The sequence below is a fragment of the Pelophylax lessonae genome, assembly GCF_965119305.1.
Source record: "Pelophylax lessonae genome assembly, chromosome: 4".
Taxonomy (NCBI): domain Eukaryota; kingdom Metazoa; phylum Chordata; class Amphibia; order Anura; family Ranidae; genus Pelophylax; species Pelophylax lessonae.
In genome coordinates this window covers 198,915,625-198,936,802 of record NC_138771.1, presented here as the reverse complement: position 1 = coordinate 198,936,802, position 21,178 = coordinate 198,915,625, and the positions used below count along the sequence as shown (strand labels likewise).

General features: G+C 44.8%; 1 protein-coding gene across 4 annotated transcripts in view; it reads left to right on the top strand.

The window, feature by feature from the left end:
* The window catches only part of LRRK2 (leucine rich repeat kinase 2), an 816,940-nt gene that overhangs the window by 432,100 nt on the left and 363,662 nt on the right, over positions 1-21,178 (top strand). For all 4 annotated transcript variants that reach the window (XM_082254234.1, XM_082254231.1, XM_082254232.1 and 1 more), the window contains one exon: positions 16,335-16,428. In XM_082254234.1, coding sequence (XP_082110360.1) covers positions 16,335-16,428 — 94 coding nt within the window. The remainder of the gene's footprint in view (positions 1-16,334; positions 16,429-21,178) is intronic.

Sequence of the window (21,178 nt, the reverse complement as noted above, 5' to 3'; positions counted from 1 at the left end):
TGGGAGCTCCTCCTTTTCCCCTGGTGTTGACTCCTGGGTTTTCCTTTCCCTTGGATGCCGCACATGGATACAGGCTATCTCTGGTGCCGACCAGTGCTACTCTGGTGGGGTGGTAAATCTAGTGGGGTCCCTCCCTCCTTCTGCTGCAGGTTTTGGTGTGCTCCGCTTGCTGGTGATCCGGTGGTGCTACAGGTGCGGTGCTAGACACTTTTTCTCTCGGAGGCAGCAGGTCCCTCGGGTTCCCAGCCACCCATTGGATGCACTGACGACGGTCCTGGAGTCCTTTGTTTCCCGGGTGGAGGTGGCCTTTGGGCGGCGGGCTAGCAACAAGCATCCCCCACCTTCCTCTGCCTCATATGTCTCGTCAGGTCCTGAATCTGCTTCCACAGACGTGGCCCACCCTGCGGGGGTTGATAGCCATGCTCCCTGGTCTACCAGATAGTGAGTATGATTCCTCCACACCTGTAGCTGCGCACGAGAAGGCGCTGGATGACGCATTGATTGCATCTGTGTGGGATACTTTAAAAATGAAGGATGCAGCTGAGACTGCGGTGGAGATGCTGTTCCCTTTGGTACCCACAAGCTGTCTCGCCGGCAAAAGTGTTTCCTTATCCCTCCTATTTTGACAAGTTTGTCTATAATAAATGAAAGTCCAAAACGCCCCTTTGTGGTTCCTAAACTATACCCCTTTAAAAAGTCACTTCTCAAGAAGTGGACTATCCCACCAGTGGTGGACCCCCCTTTTTTCCAGGTTGAACAAGGCAGCCATGATCCTGGTAGAGGAATCTCCGGCTTTTAAAGATCCGGATGACAGGAAGGCGTAGTCTGTGGCCTGCAATATGTTCACTATTGCTGATTCGGTGCTGAGGCCAGTCCTGGCCATTGCCCTGGTGTTGCAAACACTAACTAAATGGGCTAAACTTTTGTGCCATGACATAGAGGGTGAGCAAATTCCCCCTGCTTTTGCTGAGTTGGCAGACCAGTTAATCCAGGGGCTGCAGTTTGTCTGCGATGCGTCTTTGGATGAGGCTCCCCTGATTTCTGAGCTATCTGTTTCGGCAGTTGTGCTTAGGCGTGTATTGTGATTTAAGTGTTGGTCTGCGGAGCAGGCTTCTAAAAAAGCTCTGACTGATTTACCCTTTTGAGGCGATTACCTGTTTGGGCTACCCTAGATGACATCATTAGGAGTCTCACAGGGGGGAAGAGTACCTTTCTTCCACAGACATGCAAAAATCCTTGAGGTTTGAGTAAGCGCTGACTTTAGCACAAAACGTGTTACCTTTTATGTTCCTGTCATGCCTGTGGATGTGATTTTAATATTTGAATAAAGTTACCAAGTAGTGCAGCAATATTCCGGATTTTTGCATGTCTCTGATTCTCACAGATGAGCTGTGCACCTGTTCCCAACATGTGAGAGTCGGTCACTCACTTAGAGAGGCATTTCTTTGGCTTTACCTTTCTTCCACAGTCTGGGAAGGAGAAAGAACCTTGTCACAGATGTGGCCTGTCTTTTTCGGCTCACAAAAAGTTTTTTCATCCTTTAGGGTCCACTGACAAGGGTTCAAAACATTTCAAGTCCTCCTCAGAAGGTTCCAAATAGCCCTGGTCTGGCAAGCAGAGAGCAGGTGTGACGAGTCACTTTGGTTGGGCGGCCCGTGGAACACAGCTTACCTTAGAGAGGTTTAGAAATCTTTGTCTCCGCTTCCTAGGTCCCTGTTATGTGCAAGTCACCCTGTGTCTATTAGGGGCACAGGGTGACATAGAAAATGGACAACTACTTCAAATGGGATAGTAATATTGATCAACAATATCTCTCAAGAAATATATGAAGACTGTTCCTGGTTTGTTTAATTCTGAACATTGAAAGAGCTGGTCACATGGCTTTTGTTCCATGCTCTTCAATGTAGGAGACGGACAGTCTGTTACTGGTTGTCTCCTGATATTGTCTGTGTATTAAGGTGGTATGTGTTTTCTGCTAAGCGTGTCTGTCCCATTGTTAATTGTCTCACCTATTGTCTACTGTGGGGTGTGTTTACACTTATAATAATGCATATTGTTCTTTGGGTGCTCAATTAGACAAATCTGACCTGGAATGAGATCCCTGATTGTCCAGGTGGTTAATTGTGTCACCTATTGGTTGCCTGCTAGCATTCTGTGTACTTCATCTAGGCTGGTTTAAGTGCCAAGATAATTAGCATGGTAATTATATAATTGTCAGCTATAGTAGTTGCTAGAGGGGGATTAGCCATGAGTCAGCCCTACCTCGTTATCTAAACCATTGTGTGATGTTTTAGGTAAATATTTGAGTGGTCACTGACTTACTTCTCAAGTGTATAAAAAGTCTATATTCTTGTTCAATAAATGTTCCAGCAAGTGTTGACTGAACTTGACGATCCTGTTTCTGCACGGGATGATCTTGGATGGAGAAATGCGTCTGTCCAGCAGCTGGATTAACCACTTCAATACAGGGCACTTTCACCACCTTCCTGCCCAGGCCAATTGTCAGCTTTTAGCGCTGTTGCAATTTGAATGACAATTGCGCGGTCATGCAACATTGTACCCAAACCAAATTTGTGTAATTTTTTCCCCACAAATAGAGCTTTTTTTTGGTGGTATTTGATCACTGCAAGGTTTTTTCTTTTTTGCTAAACAAATAAAAAAAGACTGAAAATTTTGTAAATTAATTTGTTTTTTCCTGCACTGATGGGGTGGCACTGATGATGAGGCACTAATATGCAGCACTGATGGGCACTGATAGGTGGCACTGATATGCAGCACTGATGGGCACTGATATGTGGCACTGATAGGTAGCACTGATAGGTAGCACTGATATGCAGCATTGATGGGCACTAATAGGCGGCACTGGTGGGCATTGATATGCAGCAATGATGGGCATTGGTTGGCGGCACTGATGGATGGCAATGATGGGCACTGATGGGCGGCACTGATAGATGGCAATGGGCAGCACTGATGAGAAGAGCACTGACAGGGTCCCTGAGCACTGATTGACATCCCAGGGGGCCATGGGTGAGCAATCCCTGGTGGCTATAGTGGCATCCCCCAAGGGTCTGCTCTGGTAATCAATGCTCTGATTAGCAGCACAGCCCCCCCCCCCTCTGTCAGTAGATCCGCCGAGCTGAGGAAAGCCGATCAACGGCACTTCCTATTTAAAATGTGACCAGCTGTGATTGGACACAGCTGGTCACATGGTAAAGAGCCTACGTCATAGGCTCTTTACTGGGATTGGAGATGTGGTATGTCAGAGTGTCACACCGCACCACCGATCGCCGCTCTGCGCTCCCAACGGGGGAGGAGTCTATTCTGCTGCATGTCATATGACACCCAGTCAGGATAGTGCAACCACTTTGCCGCCGTCATTTTGCTGTATGACGGGCGGGAAGTGGTTAAGGTACGGGAGATAGAGCAGCCAGCTAATCTTTCCAGCTACAGTTCAAAAGCTTGGGAGAAGAGGAAGCCATCTTCGCTCCCCAGCCAGGGATCACAGAAAGCATGGATTTAATTGCCTTTGCATTGGAGGATGTTATGGATAAGTCACCTGCCAAAGTATTGGCACTGGGCCCAAGGGCCCCCAGCCCCCGTGCCCTGGATTTTCAGCAATTCCAGAGACTGGGGATTTATTAGACTTTTCTGCTGAGGAGGAACAACCCAGTGAGCCTACAGCAGAAGAGCGGGCATCCAGGCATATCGCTGTTGACCTCTGCCTGCAACAATTGGTGACCCAGGAAGATGTGTGCAAGGCCAATGATTTTTCAGTTTACTTCCCAGGGACATGGGATTTCCTGCCAGCAGCATCTATGGAGTTACAATAAACTAATACAGCAGAAGCGCTGACAATTGGACAGAGGGTCAAAGGTCCTCTGCCCCACACCTGCGGCAGTTCCAGCCCAAGGGGGAGAAGGTGGCGGTGACTCTGCAGCAGCAGTTTAGGATCCAGGGGTAGAAGGGAGAGGAGGTTTTCGTCCTCCCTAACAGTCAGCGCGGATGAAGCTATATTCCCTCCCCAGCCAGGATCTGTGCACCTGGGAGACGGTATCAGAGTAAGATTGTCCCAACAGCCAGATGAGGGTAAGGAATATGGAGAAGCTGACTCCCCTTCCCAGCAGCAGATGGTGCCCTAGAATGATGTCACCAACCCAGCAGAAGAGCTGGCAACAGAGCAGATTGCTGCTGGTCTCTGCTCTCAACTAACAAAGGATGGATTTCCTGATAAAATGGATGGGACTACAGTCTCCAAATTTATACCCCAGGGATGCTGGGCAGTAGGCCCAGATCCCCAACAGCATGATGGAGTAAGCCTAGCCACCCTGTCTTCTTTCCAGCAGCTGACAGGACTCCAGGGAGAAGGGCCAGTCCACGCTTCTCCCCAGCGGCAGTTATGTTCTATTAGAGAGTTAGAGGTTGGCTGGGTGAGCAATAATCTGTTCGGGACAATGTGTTTGGGGTACTGTGTAAGTATGGCCATTGGGGGACTGGAACTACAGACTAACTTCGAAGTCAACCCGTCTGGGGTCTCCTCCTGTGTTAGTCTCCTTCTGAAAGGGGAGAGATGTAATGAGAGTCACTTTGGTTGGGGGGCCCATGGTCTATTAGGGGCATAGTGTGACCGAGAAAATCATGGACAACTACTTAATGGACATTGAGAATATTGTATGGATTACTTCAAATGGGACAGTAATATTGATCAACAATAAAACTCTTGTCCGACAACACGCTGGTCCGACCGCATCTGGAATATTCTCTCCAGTTCTGGTGGCCAGTCCTCAGAAGGGATGTGTTGGAGCTGGCAAGAGTCCAGAGAAGGGCAATTAAGCTAATTAGGGGATTGGAGGACCTTAATTATGAAGAGCGTTTACAAGGGCTTGATTTATTCTCCCTGGAGAGGAGACGCCTGAGAGGGGACAATGATAGCGATTTGCAAATACCTCAATGGCGATCCCAGCATAGAAAAAAACTATTCAGTCGTAAGGAATGCATGAGGACATGAGGCCATACAATGCGATTCTACAAGGAGGTGAGCTGTGAGCTAGACAGGTGGAGACCTGTGGATGTGGTATACCTGGATTTTGCTAAGGCGTTTGTTACAGTTCCCCACAAAGGCTTAATTTATAAAATAAGGTCTGCAGGCATCGACCGCAAGGTTTGCTCTTGGATACAGAACTGGTTAAAGGGCCGTGTCCAAAGGGTAGTAATACATAACGCATACTCACACTGGTCCGGGGTGGTAAGTGGGGTCCCCCAAGGCTCAGTCCTGGGACCAATTTTGTTCAATGTATTCATAAATAGCATTGAGGACGGGATTGTTAGCTCGGTCTCAGTTTTTGCAGATGACACAAAATTGGACAGGACTTCACATCGTGAGGCAGAAATCTTACAGAATGACCTGAACAAAAGCAGTGGGCAACTACATGGCAAATGAGGTTTAATGTGGAGAAGTGTAAGGTATTGCACTTGGGGACTAAAAACATAAAAGCACAATACACTTTAGGGGGGGGAACCTCTGGGGGAATCAAAAATGGAGAAAGATCTGGGAGTCTTAGTAGAAGATAGACTTAGCAATAGCATGCAATGTCAAGCTGCAGCTGCTAATGCCAGCAGAATATTAGCATGCGTAAGGAAGGGAATGTATTCCAGAGATAAAACTATAATCCTACCACTTTATAAAACACTGGTCCGACCACATCTGGAGTATGCCTGCCAGTTCTGGTCGCCAGTCCTCAGAAGGGATGTGTTGGAGCTGGAGAGAGTCCAGAGAAGGGCAACTAAGCTAATTAGGGGCAAATTATAGGAAGGCGCCTGGCTCTTTTTAAAGATATATCTGAACCTGCTGCCCTTTTAATTGTGAAAACAATATAAAATATGGGACGTAGATAAAAAAGGCGCTGGTGATCTTTTATATTACTGGAATAAAACTTAGCACGTGTAATAAATATGTATTACTAGTGTTAAAAGTGCTTATTAGTGAATAAATTAATATAGTTAAAGGTAATAGATATATTTTAAAGTGCACAACTCAAAATTAAAAATTTCTGTTACTTATTAGTAGATAAATATATAAATAATTATATATAAATAAATAATGTACATGCAACAAGCAAATCAATTATATAAATATATAGTATTCCGTGCAACAAGCAAATAAAAGTGCTTATTAGTGCGTGCATAAAAAACTCATCAAATATAAACGGATATAATCGTGCTCTCCAGTGAGAAATAATTATATAACAAGTGTCTCTGCAATTCGTGCAACAAAAATATGCTCCTTAAAGTGCTTCAGGTGGTGGGGTGTGACACACGTGGCCTCTTACCAGCTTCCAATGAGTCACAATGACTCCCAACGCCTGTGATCCCTTTAATTGGGTGGATCAGACCTCTCCTCGATATCTTTTGGGTTGGATATCTGCTCCTACATTAGGCGTGTATGGACCATATAGTCCGCATAAAGATAAACAAAAAAAGCCTCCAATAGTGAAATATTGTATGCTTTATTTAAAAGTTACTAAAAAGGTATACAGTTGGTCCCTTACTATTAGTTGTGCCCTCCTGGCACTGGGCAATTCGGCAGTACACAAAATCTTTGAGTAGTGGGGAATCGTATCCGAGGATCTGCAGCTTCCTCTTTGCTTTCCTCTCACTGTGCTGTGTGCGGCGGTCGGCGAGCGTCCCTGCCTCTGCTACGAATGCCTGTGTGTTTGCTTCCGGGTTTGTCAGTAACCACAATGCATTTCGCATCTATGCGTCATCAGGCGCCTGATGACGCATAGATGCGAAATGCATTGTGGTTACTGACAAACCCGGAAGCAAACACACAGGCATTCGTAGCAGAGGCAGGGACGCTCGCCGACCGCCGCACACAGCACAGTTAGAGGAAAGCAAAGAGGAAGCTGCAGATCCTCAGATACGATTCCCCACTACTCAAAGATTTTGTGTACTGCCGAATTGCCCAGTGCCAGGAGGGCACAACTAATAGTAAGGGACCAACTGTATACCTTTTTAGTAACTTTTAAATAAAGCATACAATATTTCACTATTGGAGGCTTTTTTTGTTTATCTTTATGCGGACTATATGGTCCATACACGCCTAATGTAGGAGCAGATATCCAACCCAAAAGATATCGAGGAGAGGTCTGATCCACCCAATTAAAGGGATCACAGGCGTTGGGAGTCATTGTGACTCATTGGAAGCTGGTAAGAGGCCACGTGTGTCACACCCCACCACCTGAAGCACTTTAAGGAGCATATTTTTGTTGCACGAATTGCAGAGACACTTGTTATATAATTATTTCTCACTGGAGAGCACGATTATATCCGTTTATATTTGATGAGTTTTTTATGCACGCACTAATAAGCACTTTTATTTGCTTGTTGCACGGAATACTATATATTTATATAATTGATTTGCTTGTTGCATGTACATTATTTATTTATATATAATTATTTATATATTTATCTACTAATAAGTAACAGAAATTTTTAATTTTGAGTTGTGCACTTTAAAATATATCTATTACCTTTAACTATATTAATTTATTCACTAATAAGCACTTTTAACACTAGTAATACATATTTATTACACGTGCTAAGTTTTATTCCAGTAATATAAAAGATCACCAGCGCCTTTTTTATCTACGTCCCATAAGCTAATTAGGGGATTGGAGGACCTTAATTATGAAGAGCGTTTTCAAGCGCTTGATTTATTCTCCCTGGAAAGGAGACGCCTGAGACGGGACAATGATAGCGATTTGCAAATACCTCAATGGCAATCACAGCTTAGAAAAAAAATATTCAGTCGCAAGGAATGCATGAGGACACGAGGCCATACAATGCGATTAGAGGAGAAGTGTTTTAACCTCAGGCTACGCATGGGTTCTTTACAGTAAGGGCTACAAGACTGTGGAACTCTCTACCACAAATGGTAGTTACTGCGGGGATTATGGCTATGTTTAAAAGACTCTTGGACGTACATCTCAAGGATCAAAACATTCAGGGGTATGAGAAATGATTACGGCCACACACACCTACACTGGTTGAACTGGGTAGACTATTGTCTTTATTCAACCTCAACTACTATGTAACTATGTAACTCAGAGAAAAAGTTTTTACGGTAAGTACAAAATTCCCATTTTTTACCCCAGCAATAGAAATCTAAGCCTCAGCCTGAAAAGCCTCCTACCTCTGAAGAGCAGAAGAGTTCCTTTTGTTTATCCCAGTCCAGGTTTGGGACTCTTTTCCATCGCAAACCTTGGACTCCTAAACCTTTTAGGCCTACAACAGTCCAACTCACATTGAGGAGACTCCCGGCTACTGAAAGTGGGAGGAGAGACACATCTGATAACCTTTTTTGGCCATCTAGCCTGAAAGCCTCATGGATGCATGGGTAAAGGGTATGGTATCAAGAAGCTAAAAACTGTAATTTCACTATCTTTTCTCTGCCCACTTAATGTTGTCAAGCCTGCCAATACCTCTGCAAGGATTACCAGACGGCCGTGCTGCTTTCTCAAGGAGTCCATGAAATTGTTCCAGAACAGAAATTTTGAGGCTTTGAAGTGTTTCTATTCAAAACTGTTCATAGTTCCCAAGGCAAAAGGGGGGGGGGGCATATGCTCCATTTTAGATCTAAAGGCACTTAATGTTTTTGTTGAAGTGCAAAAATTCTAAATGAAATCCACTAGGTCAGTTAGTTATTGCATCCCTCCATCCTGGATATTTTTATGCCTCTGTGAACATCAAGGATGCTTGCTTGTTTTGCAGGTAGCAATTTGTTTCCCTTCCCTTTTGGCTTGTCTACTGCGACTCCAGTATCCACTAAGGTGTTAGTGTTCTTTATTGGCCTTGTGGACAAAGAAATCCACCCTGCACAAAGTCTACCATCACACTTGTAAGGATTAAAGTGACCCTAAACAGTGGTTTAAAAAAAAAAAAAAATCAAGTTTGTATTCCTCACTCATAAAAGTACCTTATATTGCTCATTCTTCAAACTTCTTTTTTTTTTTTTTTGCTGCCATGATCTGACATTCTATTGGATGGTATCTACATTTGTTTTCTTTGGTCACACTTTATGTAAGAAGGCTTTTCATCTTATTGCATTCTATGCATTAGGATAAAAAAAAACCTTCTGGGTGTAGCAGCTTCTATAGCACCCCCTAATACTTCCCTAAACCCCTTCTCTCTCCAGCGATGTCTACAAATCCCTCGGCCATCCGGGACTCTCTCTCAGGGGGCAGGGCCGATGGTAACTCCGTGTCTGAATGGACACACAGAGTTGTGACTCTGCTCAGGTGCCCCCATAGCAAGCTGCTTGTTGTGGGTGAATTCGATGGGAGGGAGGGGCCAGGAGCAGAAAAGAGGAACCCGAGAAGAGGGGGATCCAGGCTGCTCTGTGAAAAACCAACTGTACAGAGCAAGTAAGTATAACATGTTTGGTATTTAAAAAAAAAAATGAGACTTTACAATCACTTTAACCACCCTTTCTTGCGCACTCCTGAAATGGACTAGGGACTGTAGACATTGGATTTGTAGTATTAGAGCAGTGCACATGACTACAGCGAACATGCACTACTCCTTTTAAACAAAAGGAAGTGAGGGGGGAAGAAGAGTTTCGGGAGCTCATTGAGGACTTTACATGGAGGGAGAAAAACACATTATGAAATGATTTAATGAAATATTATGTTACTGAACATTAAGTAGTGGATGTGTGTGAGTTATTTTTGGAGAATAAGGGTATGGTTTCATTTGGGGCAAGTCTAGAAAGGTTCATCCCAGGAAATACTCCTTGGGTGCATTCTAAACTTCCTAGAATCAATCTAAATCAACATTTGACCTTGAGTACTATTATGCATGCTGGTAGGTAAACAGGCCTAATTGAATGTGCCAAAGATGTCTGCTTTCCCTCCTAAGTACTTTGAGTCCGCAAAAAGAATAGGCTCTTGGGCTTTTTAGCATCAAGCTTCTGTTTCCCAGATTTCCAAGGCTGTCGCTTGGTCTTCCGTTTACATGCTGTCTAAGCTTTACTGGGTGGATGTTCAGACCTCACTTGATGCCAGTTTTGGACAGAAGGTCCCTCTGGAAGTTTTGTGCTGAAAACTGCCCCAGTTTTACTCTGTTTTTTGGTGGGCTTGTTAGCATTTGCTCTGTTGCCAAACCCTCAGTTGAACTGCTTTTAGTTGTCTCATGCATCTCAGAATCCTTCTGAGAGAGTGTCTCTAATGGACAATTGTGAAAACTACATTTCTTTATCGTACATCATGGGACACAGAGCTGGTAATAATTACTATTTGGGTTCTACGCTACCTTCAGGTGAATGGACATGGTAACCAATAGAAAGAAAGTTCCTCTTATATAACCCCTCCCATACAGGAAGAACATCAGTTTTTTCACCATTGTCTTGAAGATGGTGTTAAAGCTCTCCAAAATGTTGTATTGTGCCAGAAAAAGGGGCGATCTATCAGATCCATTCAAAAGGCTTAGCGCTAAAAGGATGGTACCCGAGCCTTGGTAACCGAAGATCCGACGTTTAGCCTGCAATGTGGTCCTTCGGGTGCTGGACCCTGGGAAATGGAACCCTGGTTAAAACTTACCCAAGGTAAATCCAGCAGGGTGCTCTACAGGTCCAAGGGAGTGGCCTCCTACAGCTGGAGGACCCGGTCCTTGAAGGTCTTTGACGGAGCCAGCCGTGATGGGTGAAGTTTGAATCCTATTGCAGGATTCTGCGGCGGGACTGGTAAGAATTCCTTTTTCCTTTTTTTTTTTTAAAAAAAAAAACAAAACATTTTTTCTTTGAAAAGGAATAGGCACCAGAGATTTCTTTAGCTGCAATACTGTGTTTTTTCGCCACAAGATGGTGATGTTCGGCAGGTTTGTTTGGCTGCATTGCAGATCTCAGTCAGCTTACCATGTGCTAAAGCCAGCGCTTGGTAATGGTCACAGGCAGCACGAGATTATTTTCAATCTGAACGCTGCTGGCAGAAGAGCTGAAGTTCCCTGGCTGACTGGTCGGTTGATTGGGGGAAGCGGTGCAGGTCTGATAATATCGGTTTGGGCATATATGTGAATCAGTACATGCAAAGAAAGCGGTGGATATTTGTGATCGCTGTTAATCTGGATCACAATTTCATACCTTGGTGCAAACAGTTTTTTTGTTCTGGGTCTTGTTATATTCTAAAGCAATGTCTTCCAGAAAAAGAGGTGCAGGTGCAGCAGGGAAAGGGTCAAGTACCCCCGCATGGGGAGTTTTTTCTCCAAGTCCGGATCTCACTGCATTGTTTTCCCCAGTAAGACCTGAAGCTGCTGGCCAATCTGAGCCTTTACATCTGTCAGGTATTGCTACACCTGATGCGCCTGTTTCTCCCTATGTAACGAAGGATGACTTAGCATCAGCCCTGGCTAGCCTAGAAAGTAGAATAGCTGGGATGATTTCTTCTGTTTCTAAGGGTTGGAAGAAAAGGGTTAGATCCCCTTCTCCTGCACCTGAGCCCAGCAAAGAAGTAAGGCCTATAGCCCTAGATCCTGCAGGGGCTTCCGGTCTGGAACCAGAATACGTAGTAGAAGATGATGAAGAGGTAGCCATTGGTGACTTAGAATCACAAGCTGATCCTGTTTCCTCTTCTGGGTATTCTGGTCCCGAGGATCTGTTTACAGCATCTCACTGCCAAAGATTGCTGACTCAATCCCTTCCTTAAATGGTGCGGATTGTTTTTAAATTGCCGCCTTCAGAAATATCTGAGGCCTCTTGTTCCTCGCTGGGCTCTTTACGTCCTCAACAGGGTGTGCAGGCTTTCCCCTTTCACCCCCTGCTGCAGCAGTTGGTGTATGCAGATTGGGATTATCCCGACAGGTTGTTCATGCCCCCAAAGAGATTTTCTATGTTATATCCTATGGAGGAGAGTTTCAAGAAAAAGTTGGCTATGCCGTCTGTTGGCGCTGCCGTTTCTTCTGTCAATAAGAATTTAACCTGTCCAGTTGATAATGCTCAAGTATTTAATTATCCAGCAGATAAGAAACTGGAGTCCTTATTTAAGGCTTCCTTTGCTGTGGCGGGTCAGTCCTATGGCTGAAAAATTTGTCGGCAGAAATGCCTTGTAAAACGTTGCTGACAGCTTTTCCCTTTCCTGGGGAAAAGCTTTTTGGTGAGGATCTGGATAAATCTATCCAAAGAATCTCGGGGGGAAGTGCATTATTGGCTGTTAAGAGAAGGTATAAATACCCATCTTTTAAAACTCAGTGCGCCTCTGTCCCTACCAATGCAGCTTCTTCAAAGCAGTTTTGACGGCCTCAGCCGTCAGCTTTTAGGAAGTCTCAAGGTCAAAAGGACCCCTGGATCCAAAAACCTGCTAAATTAGGTTCTAAGTCCGCCTTATGAGGGGGCGCTCCCCACTCACTCGGATGGGGGGAAGACTTTTACAGTTTTCAAAAACATGGGAAAAAGTGGTTCCAGACAAATGGGTCCTATCCACTGTAGCTCGGGGCTACATGCTAGAATTTCGAGAGTTTCCTCCTTATCGGTTTCTGGGCTCAAGTATTCCTACAGGTCCAGAAAAAAGGAGGCCCTTGTTCCAGGCCTTTGAACACCTGTGGGTTCAGGGTGTAATTGTGGAGGTTCCAGTCAGCGGAAGATTCACAGGGTTTTACTCAAACCTCTTTACAGTGCCAAAACCAAATGACGAGGTGAGGCCCATTCTGAATCTCAAGGCCCTGAATCAGTATCTGACTGTTCGGTCTTTTCGCATGGAGTCAACCCACTCGGTGGTAGCCTCTCTAGGAAGAGAAGACCTTTTGGCATCCATAGATATCAGGGATGCATACCTTCATTTGCCAATCTTCAGGCCCCATCAAAAGTTTCTGGATTTCGCAGTAGGACTGTGTCTTTTCCAATTTGTTGCTCTGCCTTTCGGCCTCGGCTTCGGCTCTGTACACGTTGGTCAATGCCAGGAAGCCTGTTTCTAGAAAAATCTATTAGAGTTTGGAAAGCCTACATCTCTTGGTGTGAATCCAAGAAATGGCATCCTAGGAAGAATGTCATTGGAAGAATTCTTGCCTTTCTTCAGTTAGGGGTAGACTTGAAATTGGCATTAGGAACAATTAAAGGACAAGTCTCTGCCTTATCAATCTTCTTCCAGAGACCTTTAGCTATGCACTCTTTAGTGATTCGTATGGTTCCGCCAGTTAAACCACCCCTATGTCCTTGGGTCTTGAATCTGGTTCTCACGGTCCAGCAGAAGCAGCCCTTCGAGCCTATCAGGCATATGCCCTTGTTGCTGTTATGGAACAAGCTGGTCTCTTTGGTCGCTATAACCTCTGCTAGAAGGGTATCGGAGTTAGCGGCTCTTTCGTGTACAGAACCTTTTCTAATTCTGCATCAGGATAAGGTAGTTTTGCGTCCTCATCCTGCTTTTCTCCCTAAGGTAGTTTCTGGTTTTCACTTCATCCAGGATATTGTTCTGCCTTCCTTTTTTTCTAATCCTCAGTCTTCTGAGGAAAGGTTGTTACATTCTCTGGACGTTATACGTGTGGTTAAAATCTATTTAACCAGGTCAGCACAGCTTTGTAATACTGATGCTTTCTTTATTTTGCCGGAGGGCCTAAGAAAGGCCAAGCGGCAACTTCCTCTACTGTTTCTAGATGGATTTGGCAGGTCTTTTAACTTAAAGGCCCATTCTACCAGAAGGGTAAGTGCATCATGGGCAGTGCACAATCAAGTATCTTGGGCCCAGATCTGCAAAGCTGCTACCTGGTCTTCAGGTCATACGTTCACAAAATTCTACCAAGTGGACGTTAGGGCCCGTAAAGGGGCTCAGTTTGGTAGTGGCGTACTGCAAGCAGCTGTATAGTCCTATGTTTTGTCTTTGCTCAGGGGCAAGTTTGGGACTCTGTGTCCCCTCCCCTCAAGGGCATTGCTTTAGGTATGGGAGAGGTTATATAGGAGGAACTTTCTTTCTATTTGTTGCCAGTGTCCATTCACCTGAATGTAGCGTATAACTCAAATAGTAATTATTACCAGCTCTGTGCCCCGTGATGTACTGCAAGAAAAGGATTTTACAGGTAAGCTGTAATAAAAATCCTAATTTTAACTTACCATAAAATATTTTTCTTGGCGTTTACTAGGGGCACAGGTCCTGGCCCTTCTTGTCTTACTAGTTCATGATGAATGGGAGGGGTTTTACTGTCTTATTAACAGCTTTTTTTGCTAATGTCAAATTCTCCTGAAGGTAGCATATAACCTGTATGTCTCTAAAACCTTCACAGCCTGTGGCCCAAGAAAATTATTATTAAATTTAGAATAATTCCAAAAGCCTTTTAAAAGTCCATTATACCAATGTCCTGTAGTGCGGCCATATTGTGCTTTTTAAATGAGCACTCCTTTTGCACAGTAGCTTGAGATATAGGTTGATGTACATCTTTGTAAAAGTAATAACTTTAACTTTCTGCTTACTATATATGGCAGACCGCTCCCCTTTTGGTTACAGTTTTTTTTTTTTTAAATACACTTTAAGAATGATTAGAAAAATTTAAATTAATCTAAATTTAGGTTACCTTGGATATGTGTCCAATCATAAGATGTGGTGGCTTCATCAGTTTTAATTTCTTTGTCTTTTTTTTCCCTATGTTTTCACCTGGTTGATCTAGCCAGTAACTTCTGTATTAGTGAGATACAACTCTGGAGGAATGAATAGAGGTGGTATAGCAGACAGCAGCTTTGTCACTGTTGCCAATTCATCTGCTGATGGAACAGAGCCCTAGGAGGTACTCTGCGCATGCTCAGTTTGGTGTATATTGGTAGAGAGTTTTTTTTTTTTTTTTTTTTAAGAAGGTTGCATGTGATCACTCAGCACTCATAGGATAGGCAGGAGAATGAAAACTTTTCCTCCAAGCTTTAACCAGTACTCAGCTGCTCTCAAGACTTCTATATACTGCTGATGTGAAAAGGTATTTAGCAGTTTATATTTACTAAAATAATTGAATTTCCATGTTCTGTGTACTGGTGAAAACCAGATTTAGTGAATTCAGGGTCCTGTTTTTTTGTAACACTTTAACAGAAATGCATGCTTATAAAACTGTATGCCAATATAACAATATGGAATATTTAGAACCACTAACAAATTGAAGCCAAACTCCAACCAGTGTTAATTTTGGCATCAGATTTCAATTTAGTTTTAGTCATAGTCCCATTTTAGTCATCTGCAATGGTTTTAGTTTTAGTCGTATTTAGTCGACTAAAATCTGCAGTATTTTTTAGTCAACTAAAATCGAATGGGTTTAGTTAAATTGTAACACATTTTTTTAAACATATCTCTAGAATTTCCAAACAGTGCTCTGGACAGTGGTCTGAGGAGGCCTGTAATACTGCACAGTGCTCTGGGACGGTGGTCTGAGAAGCCTATATTGCTGCACAATACTCTGGACAGTGGTCCTAGGAGGCCTGTAATGCTGCACAGTGCTCTGGGACAGTGGTCTGAGGAGACCTGTAATGCTGTATAATGCTCTGGGATGGTAGTCTGAGAGGCCTGTTAAGCATGCTGCACAGTGCTCTGGATGGTGGTCTGAGGGGAGGCCTGTAATACACAGTGCTCCGGATACCGGTCATCAGAGGAGCTGTAATGCACACAGTTTTCTGGACAGTGGTCTGAAAGGAGGCCTGCAACGCACAGTCCTGTGATGCTGCACAGTGCTACCTGCTAAGCAAGCTACGGTCGCTACTCGAACCTTGCTTGCTGGGAGTGGAAGCACTCACAGGCTCTACACAGGCAGAGCTCCAAGGAAACCGGAGGTTCACGTGGATAAACATCCCTCGTTGACGAAAACTGAATTGATTTTCATTATAATTATTTTCAGTGGACAAAAATGTGGTGTACTTTTCGTTTAGTTTTCGTAAAAAGGCCACTGATGAAAATTTTGATAAAAAATGTTTTGGTCTATAAAATTAACACTGACTCCAACTCACACTTTATAATTCTATTGCAGAAAACCATGTTTTCCTTTTGCAATAAGGCTTTTCATGAATAAATAAAAGCTGATCATTTTAATCACCTTTGTCGGTGTTAAGTGGGTTGTTTGACCAATGTAAATTGATATGTTCTTCTGTTGTGTTGTGAAAAACAGACCTGCTGCATGGATCACCTGATAAAAATTTAAGTAAGAAAGCCTAAAAGGGAAACTAATACAGCCATCACATTTAAGAATTGTACACTGCAATATAATGTTTGCTTTTGAGTTTAATACTGCTTTCATTTTTAATATTGTATTTTTTCCATGCATTATTTCTGCTATGCTATTCGTACTTAACTGCTAATGCATAACTTGCATGTTTGTTTTTATTTCAGCTGATCTGCCCTTTATGCCTTCAAAATTAACTACATTAAGGTTATCTCATAATAAATTTGCAGTTGTACCCAAAGAGATCCTTCAGCTTTCACAGTAAGTTTTTCGTTTTGAAACTGAACAATTGCAACTGCATTTTAGTAAATCCTAAACATTTAAATTAAGTAAATATGTTCATTTTTGTTGAAGATGTGCCTTAAGTTTTCATAATTGAAGTGTATCACTAAGCAAAAACATACCTTAATTCTACAGTACAGGACACTATACTTTTATTTCTAAACCATGGGTTATATGCAGGCTATCTTCAGGTGATTGGACACTAGCAAAAATCTTGCCAGGGCTGCCTTGAATACACACTCTTATAACCCCACCCACTTAGGTAATCTTTTCTCCCCTTTGAAGAGGGCTTTTCCTTTTTAGCCATTCATTTTTTATCTGACACTCATCAAGATCTGACTGCTATTGCCCTAGGCTGTCTAGCAGTTTCTGGATTTGTACCTCGTTACATCTCCGTGTTATACTTTGGGGACAATACCCTCACCCCACTGTGTATGGCTGGCCTTTTAATATATGCTTAGGGTACTGAATCCTGTTTTAGGGGCTCACCTTAACACGAAGTGAATGGATGTAGTTAGCCTCAGGGTTCTATACAGGTCCAGGGCTGGTGTCCAACTCTATAGTTCCTTCAAAGAGAAGTAAAGGTTTATGCTTTTTTTTTTTTTTTAGATTAATACTTACCTAGGTGGATGCAGCATCGGTGCGATGCTGCATCTGTCCCCCGGCGCCTTTACACTGATAACCAAGCAGTCAAATACCGCAGATTGCTCGGTTCTGACAGCTCCCAGAGCAGAGAGCTGCTGACTGTCAGTCAGCAGCTCCCTGTTCTGACTCCTCCTTGCTCATTGGAGTGCAGAGCTGTGGAAGGGTAGGAAGTAGCTGGCACAGGCGCTCAGCAGCTCGCTGAGCGGCAGAACCGGGTGTCGGTCCAGGCACCTGGATCCAGACTGTTGGATGGATCTGGATGTATTAGGTGAAGGACCCAGCGAAGACCTGCCAGCGTCCAGTCCCTTGATGGTAGTGGCATAAAAGCCATGGTCTAGGAATTGATTCCTGTATCCTGTACTACATGAAAATAGTGCAGCACAAGAAATATTCATATATTAAAAAACCTATAAATCCTATAAAATATGAGCCATTTCAAAATAAATTTCCATATAAAGTTCCATAAAAAAGATCCCGGATGGTGCAAAATAGTGTCTCTAGATTGAACATGCAGGTGTCATATAATGTGCAGCACATTCACTGTACACACAGATGGCTGCTTGCCTTAGGACCATGACCCCCTGAACCAACAGGACAGTCAAACAAGCATTCTCATGAAGAGATCTACTAGTCTCCCAATGGTTAGCATGGATCTGAGACAGCCAGTTCTGGTGGCTATCACCTCTGCTCGCAGAGTTTCTGATTTGGCGCCTCTGTCCTGCCGTTCGCTTTATTCCACAGGGATAAGGTTGTTCTGCAACCCAACTGGTCTTTTCTTCCTATGGTGGTGTCTGCTTTCCATCTCAATGATGATATTGTTTTGCCTTCGCTCTGTGCGAAGCCTAAGCATCCCAAGGAATTTGCCTTGCATTCATTGGATGTGGTTCCGGTGATCAGGGTTCACCTGTCAACCACGGAATCCTTTAGGAAGTCTGATTCCCTGTGTGTCCTTCTTGAGGGACCTCGGAAGGGTTCGGCTGCGTCCGCTGCGACCATTTCTAAATGGATCAGACAGACTATTGTTCAGGCCTATTCACTCAAGGGTCAGGTGCCTCCTTTCCCTGTGAGGGCACTTTCTACTAGAGCCATGAGTGGCTCTTGGGCTTTTCGCCATCAGGCTTCTGTACACACTTTTACAAAATTCTACAAGATTGACATGATGGCATCCTTGGATACTTCCTTTGGCCGCAAAGTTTTGAGCGCTGCGGTTTGTTGAAGAGAACGGTTTCTTTCTCTTCTTGGGGTGAATTTTTGTTCTGAGGTTAGCTCCTGTTTTTGGTTGAGCTTCTGTTGCCCTGTTGGCTGAGTTTTGGTTCTGGTCTTGGTGACACGTTGCCATTTTGTTGGTTGTGTCTTTTCCCACCCTTAAAACCTGCACTGCTTTGGGATGTCCCGATAGTGATGAAACTTGGATGCGGCTGCGTCTGTCAGAGGACGTAAGAGAAAATAGAATTTTTGTAAGAACTTACTGTAAAATTATTTTCTCTGAGTCCTCTGACAGATGTAGCCCCTGCCCCTCTATTTTGGGGTTGTTTGTCTTCCTGTACTGCTTGCTATGAAACTGATTAGTAAGCTTTATGTGTCTGAGGGTAATGTCTAAAGGGACAGCCCCTAAAGGTGTGTCTAGTTAAAGCTTCTGTAATGAAGTTTCACTACCTAGCCTGCTCCTGCAGAGGGCGCCATTATCCAATAGTGATGAAACTTGGAAGAGGCTGCGTCTGTCAGATGACTCAGAGAAAATAATTTTACGGTAGGTTCTTACAAAAATTATATTTTTTCCTTTTCTTCACTAAATGAATCATATAGAGTACAGCAGATAGTACGGCTCCCAGGTCGTCATGCCTCTCATTAAAGGGGTACTTATTTACCCCTTTTCAAATGTGGTCTAAAGTACCAGAGGATCTGAGTGCTGGATAAATGTGTATGCCAGCACGATAATGGGTACCGACTCACTGAGACAGGTGGCACCTATCCCTTCAACTCCCCAACACAGGAAATCTGTCAAAGTAAATTTGGGGAAGAACCAAAGGAGTTCAATGGGGTAGAAAGGGAATAAGGCAAACTGCAGTTTATGGGGGCGTGGCCTGGCGCAGCATGTGAGAGGACGTGTGTGAGAGGAGCTCCGCCGGACCGATCTCCTTTACCGCTAATCCTGCAGCCCTCCGGGCACGATAATCCTCCCTTCACCTCCCGCACACCCGCGGCACTGACCTCCGCATGTCTCCGCCGAAGAAAGGCTCGGAAGCTGCGGCAAAACTGGCTGCATTCCGGAGGCTGGAGAAGGAGGCCCCGATCCAAGATGGCGCCGGCCCGTCGCTCGTGGTGGAGGAGCCGGAGAGCCCTGCTACATCCAAGGTATTGGAAGCGATTGCTACCTGCCAGACCATGCTGACGACTAAAATCGAGGAGGTGAAGGTAGATATATCACTGATGCGTCAGGATATGCAGAAGCTAAGGGACAGAGTTGGTGAGGCTGAACACAGAATCAGCGAGGTGGAGGACTCCCTCCCCCCATTGCAAAGCTCCTCAGACAGGCTGCAGCAACAAGTACACCTTATCCTTCAAAAACAAGATGACATGGAGAATAGGCTGCGCCGCTGTAACTTGCGGTTCATTGGCCTCCCGGAGGGCTCTGAAGGTGCAGACCCCTCATCTTATTTGGAACAATTGCTCACTCAAACATATGGCAGAGAATCCTTTTCACCCACTTTTGTTGTGGAACGTGCACATCGCCTCTCAGGGCGTCCCCCCCCTCAGGGTGCACCCCCCCCGCACATTCATCGCTAAATTCCTGAACTATCGGGACAGAGATGCCATATTGCGCCTGGCCAGAGTTAAGGGGAACATTCCATTTGGAAATCACAAAATAGCGATTTTCCCCGACTTCTCTGCTGAGGTCCAGAGGCGCCGCAAGAGCTTTTTGGAGGTCAAACGCAGGCTGCGTATCAAGAATATCAAATACTCTATGTTGTACCCGGCCCGTCTTAGAGTGGAGGGTGAGGACCGAGCCCACTTCTTTGAGGATCCGGAGGCCGCCATCTCCTGGCTAGAAGGACTGGAAGCTAGAGCCTGACCACCTTGCCCTGGCGACTTCATGATACTTTCTCCCTGATTGCCTGTGCCTTGTGCTGCTGCTGAGGTGGGGGGGGCTTTGTAGATCCTGAGGAACTCAAGACTTTGTACCCCCCTTCCCCCCCCCCCCCTCATTTCCCTGACCCACTGCTCCTGTGTTTGACCGGCGGAGCATCCTAGCTCCACAGATGGAACTGATTTTTCTGTTCTCTTCCTATGGATTTCCACCTGCCCATAGGTTTTGCTACCCAGCGATACACCCGTTGGTTTTCGCCCCCTACACCCGCTCAGGCGTGTGTTTGTGCCCAACTCCCCTGTTGCCCCCTGCGACTTCTGCTGGACCTGGGCCCCCGGGCCCCCTTGCTTGTCCTAGTTGTATTTTGCTGTATTTTTGCTGACTATCCTGGGGGTCCCTGGCCTCCTGTTCTTGCTTTTTACCAGTCGCATGTGGGCCTGTTCTGGTTGAGGCACTTGTTTGGGAACATGCCCGCACAAGTTGGGGTTGGTGCAGGGCAGGGAGGGGGGTTTGGGGTATTACCATTGTTTACAGTTTATAATTGGTACAATCTCTATACTGTTTCTGTTCTATGCACATTGACCTCAAGTAATAACTGCCTGCTCTTTTACTGCCGTTTATTAATGTTAGTGTATGACCGTGGGATTGTTAGTTCTGTGGCCTTATTGCCTGAGATCCTGGGAGCCTCCGCTCCACGCTCCGTATTACCCCTGCCATGGCCGCATTGAAATTGTTGACGTGGAATGTCAGGGGTATGCGCGATAAGATTAAACGGACGGCTGTCTTTAATGTTCTACGCCGTGTCCGGGCTGACATTATAGTACTGGTGGAGACACATTTGGAGGGCCGCGTACAGCAGTCTCTCAAACGGCCTTGGGTTGGCTGGGTGCATCACTCTGCATATAGCTCGCACTCCAGGGGTGTGGCGCTTCTGGTGGCCAAATCGGTGCATTTCCAGCTCCTAGGATCTCAGGTTGACCCAATGGGTAGATATGT